This window comes from Hydra vulgaris, chromosome 13 (assembly GCF_038396675.1).
Source record: "Hydra vulgaris chromosome 13, alternate assembly HydraT2T_AEP".
Lineage (NCBI taxonomy): Eukaryota > Metazoa > Cnidaria > Hydrozoa > Anthoathecata > Hydridae > Hydra > Hydra vulgaris.
This window is the reverse complement of record NC_088932.1, coordinates 13,526,443-13,540,000: the sequence shown is the minus strand read 5'-3', so window position 1 is coordinate 13,540,000 and position 13,558 is coordinate 13,526,443. Positions and strand designations below refer to the sequence as shown.

Genomic DNA, 13,558 nt, shown 5'->3' with positions numbered 1-13,558 from the left:
TTTTTGATAATATTAGGGACTGATGTTTAAGGGATTTGAGCTATCTCTGGAAAAAGACATTTTTTAAAAAAGTTGTTTTTTGAAACACCCTGTGCATTGAAAATAGTAATTAAAGTATGACATATTGAGTATGATTATGTTAATGGCAGTCAAATATTTGACATAATATTGAGTATGATTATGTTAATGGCAGTCAAATATTTGACATAATATTGAGTATGATTATGTTAATGGCAGTCAAATATTTGACATAATATTGAGTATGATTATGTTAATGGCAGTCAAATATTTGACATAATATTGAGTATGATTATGTTAATGGCAGTCAAATATTTGACATAATATTGAGTATGATTATGTTAATGGCAGTCAAATATTTGACATAATATTGAGTATGATTATGTTAATGGCAGTCAAATATTTGACATAATATTGAGTATGATTATGTTAATGGCAGTCAAATATTTGACATAATATTGAGTATGATTATGTTAATGGCAGTCAAATATTTAACATAATATTTAATAACTGTTTTCATTTGAAAAATGGCAGTAACTTACCTTCCAGCATTATTAGACTTGCACACAACTGGAAAACTATCTGATAAATTGTTAACTATACAATCAACGTCAATTGTGGTTTCAAGACAAACTAAAATGATAAGTAAATAAAAAAATATTAATAAAAAAACAGAAACAAATATTTAGTTTTAAAATGATATTATTGAATTACATATGAAATACAGTATAAAGCACAGAATTACATATAAAATACAGCATTTAAAGTTTGTAGTAAAAAATTAATGTTTACATTTTATTAACTTAGTAAAAATAAGTTTTTATGAATTAAATTCAACTCTAAATAAAAATAAATTTAAAAAAAAAAAAACACAATTCAGTGGTCACTTCACTGCATCACTGCATTAGAGATTTTGAACTTCTTATTCTACCGCTAATTTGCCATCAGTGTTAATTTGCTTTTCAAACATAATTTAAAAAATAAAATGAGGCTTTTAGCAAGGGATTCATTCTTTTGAAGCCTAGCACTTCAACAAGTGGAGTTCAGCCATTTATGTTATTTAAAATAGGCTTTTGGTATCTGCATTCCTTATAAGTGATGCCCATTTGTAAAAGTAAAGTAACACTATCTAGTTTTGGATTTTTTAATGTATCACAAAGCTTTGTCTGAAGAATTTTTTGTTGAAAATTGACAGTAGAACTTTTTGCTAAAACACTTTGGAGAACTTTTTGTTGAAAACAAAAAACAATAACTTATATAAATTTTGTTTTGAATAAAGTTTATAAAAAAAATATTTTTCTAAAATGAGATTTAAATGGATTTTTATTAAAAAAGTAGCAATCATTTTGTATCAATGTCAATGTAAAAGCCAAGTACTGAATACCAAGTACTATTTGTACCTGCTTTCTAATATGTTGTAGTGACTTTTGCAAAACCAATATATAAATGGTTAAAAACATCTTAACTTGACTAAGAAATTGTTTTAAATATACATTAAACTATTTATTTTACTTTTTAACAAACTTCCAATGAAATATGATGATACAATATTTTAGTGTTGATATTTTAACTTGAGGTTGAAGTAAGATTTTTAAGATATTAGTAAGATATTTATTTGAGGAACCTTAGGTTTTCACGACAACTTAAAAGTTAGTGAAAAAATAATAACTATTTTAAATCATTCAATAGTTCATCACACCACCTGATTAAAAGGAAAACTTTTGATTAGTTAAAACTTCAATGAACACAATCTTATTCAACTTCTAAAGCATCAATCTAGCGGCAACGATCCAGTAGTAATGCCAAATAATATAATTTAAACTTTTGAAAACGCAGAATAACAATCAAAAACAAAGTATAAATTACACAAATGTGAAATTTCTATTTAGAACACATTTCAGCCAAAACGTAGTTTCAAGCCTTGATAAGGTTAACTTTTTGTTTGTTTGTCAAAAATCGCTTTCAGCTTGTTCTTTCTGTTTTTCAACTTCTTTACTGATCGCAAAATATTTGCAAAACATATTAGAACATCATATATGGTAGACCTTTTCACTTTGCCATATATTTTATAGTAAACAGAGTGTAAATAAGGATATAAATGAATGGATAAAGGGAATAACCTATAAATTCTTATTTTCATTGTTTTAAGAATTTTTTGAATAAAAGAAAGTTTAAAAACTCAAACTATTTCATGGTACATCAATTAGAAAATCATCCCTATTGCAATTTCACAAGTTTTGATGTTGTAGACATCTAGCTCATATACACTAAATCATATACACACTATTCTATTATTGCAAAATCAATATTAATATCAGCTTTCTGTAAGATCCCCACAACGCCTCTGGTAATACCGCATTCAACTTGCTTCTCTGCGCAGCAGCCTTGTTTGTCAAGGTTTGTGTTTCCAAGTTATAGAGTTGAAAGAGGATTGTTTAACCACAAATAAAGCATCCTCGACTGCCTCCTCGGCAGGGGCGTGGTGGCTCAAAAAAGCCCGTGCGGGATTTTTATTAAAAGGCCTTTATATGCGGGATTTTACCATATATGCTTGATGTAAAGGCCCATACGAAAAAAATTGTATATATATATATATATATATATATATATATATATATTATATATATATATATATATATATATATATATATATATATATATATATACATATATACATATATATATATATATATATATATATATATATATATATATATATATATATATATATATATAATTAATATTATTGTTTGTAATACTTCAAAATAAAATGGTAACAACACAATGCAGCGACCACGTTTTTGTTATGATTTTCTTAAAACACAACTTTACCGCAAGGCAATACGATTAGTTTTTTATTGTTTGAAGAACATAGCCTAACACAAATTTAAAAATCAAAAATTTTAATTTTTCTATTACTTTATAATGATATATATTTTATTGTACAATAATATAAATTTTTTTAAATTATGCAAAATTTTTTTTTTTAAATATATATTGAAAATCTTGAAAAATAAGACATTCTTTTTATTTTATGAGAAAATTTATTTAAGTTTATGCTTTTGTTTAATTCGGTGTTTTATCTTTTTTTAACATTTTTGCATAAACTCACAACAGTAAAAATGCCGCTCTTAAAATGGTGCCGTTATTGACATAGTTTAAACATAAAAGTTTTTATAATGTAGTTTCATTTAGCAGTTCATCATCCTTTTTTTAATCTGTCTGAGGACAGGATATTACGGAGTGATTTCTTTATTTACATACAATGATATAAACTGTATAAAGATAAAAAAAAAATTTTAATATTGAAGAAGTTTATATCTGTTTCGAAACGTTACAAAAATGCAAAACATGAGTTCGAGTTTTATTTATATAAAACGTTTAAAATTTAACACCAAAACATTTTTCTTAAATAAATTAAAACGCAATACAATTACTATATAGTAATTGTATTCCGTTTTAATTTATTAAAGAAAAATATTTTGGGGATAAATTTTAAATTAAGTTAATTTAAGTCCGCCAATAATAATACCTATTATTATTGTTGGGTCTGCGGACTTCCTTAAATTTATTTTGTCAACATTACGATCGTTAAAAACCGTTTATGGGTTCATTATTTTCTCATGAAAAAAATATCATAATAAGTCTCAAAACATCTACTTTGTTTTCAGAGCAATGTTATTATTATGCAAAATATTAATATAATTGCGCTCAAAGTCGAAGATTTTAAATCAAGTGATTAATAAAATTTAATTTGTGCTTACATAAATATTTTAAATGATTGTGGAATTTCTTTAAAATGTAGAAACAATTAAAATTTTCCAAAAGGCCCATATTTAGATGAAAAAGTGAAAAGCCCATGCGGGAATCCCGCTTAGCCTCTGGGGCCACCACGCCTCTGCTCCTCGGCTTTGGGGAGGTGAATTAACATAAAAAAAGATAAGAATAGTATCACACAAAAAATACTCAATCTATATCTGTAAAAAAATAATGCCAAAAAGGCACCCATAATGGCATTAAGGGAACCGATCTAAACAACACAAAATAACAACATTTCCAAATGGCATTATGGAAACCTGCCCAGATGCATGGTAGTAAGCATGGGTAGGATTTAAAAAAAAATAAAAGAAGAAGTGAAAACATTTGAATTTTGTTTGTTTTTTAACTCTAGAAAAAACAATTCAAACAGGTAAAAATTACAAATAAAAAAATTATAAAAAAAAAGTAAAAAATAAAAGTAAATTATAAGGGTTTCAATATAAATAGTTTTTAATATGTTAATAATCTATCAAATCAGAAAAAAAAAGTTTTTTGGCCTTACCATCTTCTGAACATTCTCCATTTCCAGCAATTTTTGGACAGCAGCCATTAATATCTTCACGAATGTAGCCAGAGGAGTGGGCACATGTTTCCAAATGAACAACTCCTTTTTCATAGCTTGAAATACCAACATGAATCACAAGCTAAAACAAAAAATAAGTCAAATACAACTTACAAATTTTTAAAAATTTATGAAAAAAAAAAATGAAAAAAAAATTTATTCTATTTTATATATATGTATGTATGTATATGTAATTTCTGATCTAATTGACAAATATGTTGTTACTAGTGACGTAATGCTTATTGCACTGAAGAGCTTGGCTCTAACACCACTGACCTTGCTAGGACTAAAGCTCATAATTTCTGTATTTCTCAATTAACTAGTTTTTTATGACTCGTTTTCCTAACAAGTCTAATCGCTTACCTTCACTCCTTGATTTGCGTCTTGTTAATGACCCTAACCTGGTTCTAATTTTAAAAACTATGGAGAACACTCTGACCCTTCTAACTATTACCCAATCAGTTCCATTAAGAAAAATTCATTCTTGCTTGACTGGCCATTGAGCAAAGTCACATCCATTTACTGTATCAATCCTTTCATGCTCTAAAAACCTTTATTTATCTAGTTTTTTTCCTTGCACATCAATGCATTGAAACTCTCTGCCACCTTTATGTTTTCTGGACTCAACAAATAACTTCTATAAGTTTTCTGTCATTGTTTCCTTGTTCTTTAACAATATTCTTTGTTTTCTAGCCACGACTAACTTAATAGTGGTTGCTTGGCAATTCACAACTTAATTATTCCCAACTTAATGTTTGCTTGTAGAGTTGTTAGAAGCAAATTAGTTATAAAAAAATAGTTTGAAAGCAAGATAAACTGGATACTTATGAAGTAAAATGTTTAAAATAAAGCAACTTAAAATTGTTTTGTGGAAATCTTTATAATCAGAAACAAGTATTACCCCATTTATATATTAAGGATCAATTTTCAAGCTAATTATTGTTTATATTAATGATACATGCTCAACATCCAAATTAGACACTTTGTTTATTTTATTTTTTTTTATGCTGATGATAAACTATTTTTTAGTCAAAAAAACATCAACCATCAACATCTAATACCAACCAATGACATCAAAAATCAAACTAAATATCAAAATTGTTAACTTTTATAATGACTTAATGGTTAATCAAACTTGAGAGTCAAATAGTTTAAAAGCCAACAAACTCTAAATGTTAGAAAAAGCGAGTTATCTTAAAGATGATTTTGTAAATAATAACTCAGAGGGCTTCCCCTCCCCCCTAAGGCATCTCTTGAACACAATTTAATTCTAAAATATTTATTTCTCATTTATTCACAACTACATAAGTCATTGCAAGATAATTTGGGCAACTATCTATTATCCACTTATCAAGTAAAACACAATGTACAAACAATAAAATCAAGCATTTCACTTAATATTAAATGCAAACAAATACATTAGGCCCAGATCTCTTCTAAAGCTTAACTGCTATGAAATGAACATTTTCTACTTTTTTTATGTTAAAGTTGAAGTATGTTAGTTTATTAAACATTTTTCAAAATCATTTTTTTCTGTAAACCATAAATACTAAACTAAATATTCAATGAATTATACCAAAATTTTATTATACCAAAAACTTAATCAAAACAAGCTAACTTTTTCAATGATTCACTGAGGGCCACAACTTTTCAATGACTCACTGAGGGCCACAACTTTGAAACTTGATTTTAATAAGTAATATAAAAACTATATGAATTCCATTGTGTCAAGATATAATTGCATATATATTTCATTGTGTCAAGATTCAATTGCATATATTTCATTGTGTCAAGATATAATTATATATATTTCATTGTGTGAAGATATAATTGTATATATTTCATTGTGTCAAGATATTAGTTAGTTATAATTATTAGTTTGAATCAATGTTTCTGTCAGAATTGTTGTTCTTTATACTATTATGTTGTAAAATTCTTGATTCAAATAACAAATAAGAAATAAACAAAATAAAATAAATAACATCAAAGTAATAGTAATCACAGAAACTATAATATTCTTACATCAGGATTAACTTCATTCCAGAGCTCCGGAACATTATTATGTACAAAATCATAATCTACAGCTATTTCTTTAGCTATAATTTCCCAAAATGCAAATTCGTGATCAGCCACTTCCTAAAATACATAATACTAGTTAAAAAAAAAAACTTGCACTATTCATTGCAGAGATAAAAAAACTGTAACCTAAAAAAAAAAGCTTTGATAATTATTCCAATCAAACCTAAATCAAATTTAAAACATAACAACAAATCTAGATCAAATTTAAACATAACAACAACTAATAAAGCACACTTTATAAATAACACAATAAAAACAGTCTTTTATTAGATATAAGGGTTAGAAGGAAGGTTTTGGTTGACAGGTAAAATTAAAGACAATGATCATTGTTTTGAAAAAAGAAGTCATCAACAAAATAAAGGGCATTGATTAAAATGAAACAAAGTATAAACAGCATTGAAATTTTATCAAAATTCAATAAAACCAGTTAAAAAACCTGCAAAGAAAAACTTTTGTTAAAGAATTATCTGCTGAAAAACTATTTTATAGTGAGTAAAGTTAAAGAACACTTCTTTAACTTTACTCACTATATCATAACTATATCATAAAGTGGAAAGTCAAAATCGTTCTAGAACTCAAATCAAACTTGAAAATTATTTTAACAACCAACTTTGGCTTTATCTATTGTAACCAAAGTACTGGAGTAAAAAGTGCACAGTAAGCTCTACAATTTCTTTAATGACACCTTCTTCGAGTTTTAATTTTGTTTTTAAAAATGAAAATTAACTGAACTGGCAGCACTCAAACAAAGAAGTTTATTTTAGATATTTGTAATGGAATTTGTATGGAAATAATTTCATTTAATGTATTTAAATGAACTTTCCCCGGAATTAAGAGTCTCAAAAGCCCGTGAAGATTTTTAGACTCCAGTCATTTTTTTTTTTAGCTCATAAGGTGCTCCAAGAAGAATAAACAGTCTTGTCATAGAGTATTGCAGAAAAGAATCTGACCAGAAAGTTTACATCTCCTTGTCTACTTGTTTCTAATCTCGTTTACTTTGACATGTTCAACATTGGTTTGGAATTGAATTACTAATATGTAGATATTTCTGAAATCATTTTAAAAGTTTAACCTGAAGAAAAAAGCAATCAATTGACCTATTTTTTATAAGACATCAATTGGGACCACAAATATCTGGGAACTTTTTTTTTGAGTTTAGTTTTAGATCTTCAAGAAAACTTTCTAGAAATTTAGTTACTAAAAGTGTATAATGAACATCTTTTTTTGAAAGCTTTTTTGAAAAAGACGCTGGCCTATTAGTTTTATTAAAATCTTGTTGGACTTTTCGGGCCGGGGCTACAGCCCCCTCTAACCCCACCCCTCCTTAATCCAGCACTGGAAACAAGACACGAGTATATAGATAAAAATTATATTATACTCATTGATAAATAAAAGGACATTTGTTTCCTTATTAAGCAATTGTAAGATGTTGCTTTATGTAAAAAATGTGGCTTAATTTTATAAAAAAATTATAAAAGAACAATGTTTCGAAAAAATTTGTTCTAAACGTAATTTATTATGCTTCAAGTTTTTTCGCATTAAAAGTTATTTTATTTTCCTAGTTTATTTTGACCAACTACAAGAAATTAAAATCTTTTGGAATTTACGATCATACAGTTGAATTTAGACCATTCAATGGCATTTTGTTTTGCAATCAAAAAATATATAGATAGATAATAAATAGAAAATGGTCATTTATAAATATATTAAAGAATATTGGCTCAAGGATTGATCCTTGAGGAACCCTAATAAAACTCCTACCACTCAGAAAACAATGAACCCAATTTAACCTTTTGTTTACGATTGCTTAGATATGATAGTAAAAGTTTAAGACTTTCATGATAAAAACCATAAGCTTCCAATTTAGCTATTAATAAATCATGAACAATCAGGTCGTAAGAATTTGAAAGATCCATATGCATGGACCCATCAATAACTCCTTTATGCAAGCACTCCTGCCATTTTCCAGTAAAATAAAAAGCGCATACTAAGTGCCATAATCTCTGTGAAAGCATATTTAACATATATGTTGGTTTATCGCTCCTATTTTTCTTTTTAATTTTCATTGAATCAATAATTTTGGAAATATCTGGTGTAATTTGATAAAATCTGAAACTCAAAAAAGAGATATATTAAATTTCTTCTTTATAATTTTGATGCTCGAATGGTTTATATATCTCTTAACAGCCGTTTTAACAGAGTATTGCAAAATTATCGAATGTTGAGAGATCTCGCCATCATTATTAATAGAGAAAAAGACATTTATAAAAAATTGTTCAAAATATTTGAAATTAAATTGTTATCAAAAGTCACTTCATTATTTTCCACAAAAGTTATACATTCATTGGAATTAACAGACTTATTTGAAAGAAATGGTTTACATTACCTTTAAAGAGAAGTATTATTTGTGGTGTACAAATTGATGCATCCAAAATATGTTCGCCTAATTTTTCGGTTAAGGTTAACCACAAAATTTCTTTGTTTTTTATATATTAAGAAAGAAATTTCAGATTTATCAGCCTGATATTTATTTTTTAAGTATGAACGAGGTATAACTGCTTTATGGTTACAGGTTTACTACATCTTATGAAACTTGTATCTATTAACTCTAAAGGCAAATTAAGTAAAGATTCCTACAAATGTTCCATCAAGGTTACTAAATCAGAAACAAGACAACTTTTAAAGCTTTGTTTACACAGTTGTTATTTTTGTGGAACAACAAGAGAATTCCAAGTTCTATAAATTAAAGATATAAATTATAATTTTTATATATATTAATATTGTAAATTAGAGAATTCAGGTCCAAGAGGAGGGTTTAATGGCATTGGAATTTTAAAAACGCATAAATATAAATCATGCGTTTTTAAAATTCCAATGCCATTAAACCCTCCTCATGACCTAAAATCCTATATAAGATATGTTGATGATAGCCACGCTAAATTCTGGAAACTCAACAAGCAGATAAACTCCAAATTATCTTGAACAAACAACACCCCGCAATACAATATAAAACTGAAATTGAACGCAAAAATAAAACTCTGAGCTTCCTCGATCTAACCATAATGACACCAAAGGTTAGTTCAAGTTTACAGAAAGGAAGCCATTACAAATATTCAAAATAAACCTTACGCAAAGCATGACCCCAATATTTTAAACACAATATTTATAGGTTATGCTCACAGGGCTTAAACTATATGCAGTGATTTACATTTACAAGATAAGTTTCCTAATTCAAACATTTAATGAAAATGAGTACAACATATGCCAATTAAACATATTGCTAACCTAATTTAAAAAAATGGGTTAACCTAATTTTAAAAAATGGAGGCTATTATAGCAAGTTAATATAGAAAAAAAAATTTATCACTGGGTTGCCATTTTCTCAGTTTAAAATCGTTATTTTAAGGTAGTAACATTATAATTGTAATTTTTCTATTTCAATAGATATACAGATTTTTCTGGTATAATTATTAGGGCAGACTGAAAATGTTTTGGGGTTATTCCAATTGTTTCTTTGAAATATTGTATACATTTTATAAAAATTTATATTATCTACAACAACCTGATGCTTCTCAGTTAACTTTAGTTACACTTTTTTGATACTCAGCTATTTATTTATTGATTTTTTTTCTAGTTTCATTTACATAAAAAGTGTTACATGTACATTCATTCATTGGTAAACTATTTACCAAAAGGAACTATTGGTATCTATTTACCTAGGTAGCTTTGTAGCTAACCAGCTAAATAGTGTAGCAGGTAACTATAATTTATATAGCTTTGATTTATTTCAGCATAATGTTCCAAAATGAAAAATTGATTATATGCCAACTTTATGAAACTCTTGTCTAATAAGACTTAATTTAGGAACACGCTGAAGTATAATGATATTTTCAGGGCTAATATCATTTTAAGTAGTTTAATTGACAGTCTTTTGGTTGGAATGGTTTAAAATAATTATTAATGTCTAAAAGTTGTTGCCAAGAATATCCATTTTCCATAAAACTGCTTATGAGGAACTAAATTTTTTTTTCTATTTAATCAATAAAACATATCTTATAAACTTTTGCAAGAAAGCTTTTAAATATCTCGTTGGTAATATATAATGATATATATGATTGCAGTTTTACAAGTACATTTATTATTGCATTTTTGCGATATATAAAAAAATCATACTTGTGCGTGATATGAATAGTTGCAGATATCTAATAAATTACTTTGACATTTTGGGATTCACATATTGAAAATGTCATAAAAAATTCTGCCACCATGGCTGTCATCAACATATTACTTAAAGGTTATGTGTGCAACATTCAACACAAAACAAAAAAAACAACAATAACAAAAAGATGAGATAAAAGTAAAACTTCTTTAAAAAGGGCAACATGGTTAGAACCAGTTGCTCATAGATATCTGATTACTAAAAAGATTTTAAAATCACCTTCACTGCAAGCCAACTATGATTTACAGCATGTTGACCAAATGGACCAAACCCTACAAACACATAAAAGAAGTTATTTACACGAGCAAACATGGTCAGGAATGGCATGCAATCACACTCACACACCACTGCACATGCCTAAATTAAGTATGGAGTGTGTTCAATCATATTCCTAAAATAATTTAGACATGGGCCTATCACACACCTATTGGAGCACTTTAGAATCTATTACAGCGCTTTACATTTTAAAATATTTAAAAAACAATGTTGAAAAATCTGTTGCTAAATAAAACAAAATTAAAATACTTTAAGTAAGTCTTTTGCAACAAATCATTGCAGCAAAACATGTTTAGGATGGTATAGTATATAATTAAATAACTAAGCATTATTTGATGTGTTAAATTTTTTATATGAACATTGATAATTCTTAAAAAAACTTTGAAACAATTATTTTTTTAATTCAATAATATATATATATATATATATATATATATATATATATATATATATATATATATATATATATATATATATAGAAGCTAATGATAATTATTTATAGATAGCATAGGGTATAGTATAGTGTATATATGTATATATATTTATATATACATTTATTTATATATATATATATATATATATATATATATATATATACATATATATATATATATATATACATATATATATATATATATATACATATATATATATATATATACATATATATATATATATATACATATATATATATATATATATATATATATATATATATATATATATATATACAACCCTCTGAATTAGGAAAAATGAGGTCGGCAATAATTTGCCGACCTCAATCTTTTTGAGGTCGGCATCAGGTCGGCAAAAACTATTTGACACAAAGGTCTAACCATAAAACATAAAAACGAGGTCGGCAATTTTTCGCCGATCTCGAATACTATCAGGTCGGCAGTTAGGTCGGCATTGCCGAATGCCGACCCTAATTCCGAGGGTTGTATATATATATATATATATATATATATATATATATATATATATATATATATATATATATATATATATATATATATATATATAGATAGATAGATAGATAGATAGATAGATATATAGGCCTTGACAGGATGGTTGGCAATTGCCCACCACATCCATGTAAGTCAGTTTAAAGTATAATTTAAATAGCAAAATTTAATAATGTTTTTAAGTTAAGTCGCATTTAACTTATATAAACAAAAATAGTAAAAAACATCTACTGCATTGGAAATAAAATATCGATTTAATGAGTATTACATATTTTTGTAATAATAAAAAATAAATTTAAAAAATGCTAATTCGTTATTACATAAGGCGAAAAAGTTCATTATTGAAGATTTTTTTTTAATATTTTGACAACTATTTTTAAATAAACATGATAAGTTCAAATAACCAGTATAAAGATTTCTTTAACCATATTTAAAAAAAAAAAAAGCAACAACAACAACAAACAAACTATTGAGCTTTAATAGTTATAAAAAAGCTATTTAAATTTTTAGTTTTATATTTTTATTTGAAAAAATTTTTAAATTAAAATATAAAACTGAACCTACGCAAACTATTTATTCTATAAGCAAAAGAACTTTTTAATATGAAATATTTTTGCAGTTAAATTTTTTAACTTAATATGTAAAATACAACATTAAAATGAAAATAACTTAAATTAAATCTTTTATAAACAGTTATAAAAATTTGTTTATTTAAATTTAAATTACGTTCACAAAAACAATTTTAAAAGTATTGAACTCATTCATTCAAGTTTTATTTACAAAAGTATATTCTTATATTTGCTCTCTCGCTTGGAACTATTTCAACCCTGGCTTGTACCCAGAAAAAAATCACAGGAAAACCGGGACTAAGACGGGTATCTGGCACATCTCTTATTAAAAAGACGCTCTTAAGATGTGGATTTACCAAATCGTGTACAGCAAAAACTTTTCATTAATAATAACAAAGTTAAATATTGGCAAATAAATGTTTTAAAATTAAGTGATGTAAGTTTATTCCAAGATTTATTTCAAATTTATAAAATCTTCAGAATATTCAAAAAAAACAGGTATGCTTAGTGCTACCAGATGCCCGACTTTTACAAAGTACACAGTAAAAATCTTTATTTTTATAGCTTCAGCACTAGATTATCCAACCTAAAAGCTGGACATCTGGCAAACATAGCTATACTCAAGGATAATTTTCTACACGTGTATAGTATACAGGTTTTCAGTAAGAAACACTTTAAAAGCAATCTTTAGTATTATTCCTTTTAAAATCTTTTACTTATATAGGAAAATATATTATATTCTTTATCTTATGCTCCATACTTTAAGGGGTCCAACACAAAGGCTACGAGAACTTAAGAGAATGTAATTCTGACTAAAAAATTAGCACTGCCTTAGTTGGGTAAAGAGTATAGTGTCTCAATAAAAATACTCATTCAGGGCAGATGTTAATTGCACCAGGCTACTATCTTGTGGTAACTCTCAGAGAGACAGATTACATTAATAATTGTAATACATCAGAGAACAGAGCTATATTATGCATAGAAGGTATCAGTGTTAGTACTTTTGGTGCGCATTGTCAAAACACATAAGGAGTCCATTGCTATGACTTTG

The 13,558-nt window shown here is 26.4% G+C and overlaps 1 protein-coding gene across 2 annotated transcripts in view; it reads right to left on the bottom strand.

The window, feature by feature from the left end:
- Positions 1–13,558, bottom strand: part of LOC100214005 (pyroglutamyl-peptidase 1) — a 31,631-nt gene that overhangs the window by 7,005 nt on the left and 11,068 nt on the right. For both annotated transcript variants that reach the window (XR_010642844.1, XM_065814902.1), the window contains exons 2-5: positions 10,917–10,969; positions 6,422–6,535; positions 4,340–4,481; positions 561–651 (exon numbers count right to left, since the gene is read on the bottom strand). Coding sequence is in view for 1 of the 2 variants with exons in the window: in XM_065814902.1 (XP_065670974.1) it covers positions 561–651; positions 4,340–4,481; positions 6,422–6,535; positions 10,917–10,969 (400 nt within the window). In the remaining variant the exon portion in view is untranslated. The remainder of the gene's footprint in view (positions 1–560; positions 652–4,339; positions 4,482–6,421; positions 6,536–10,916; positions 10,970–13,558) is intronic.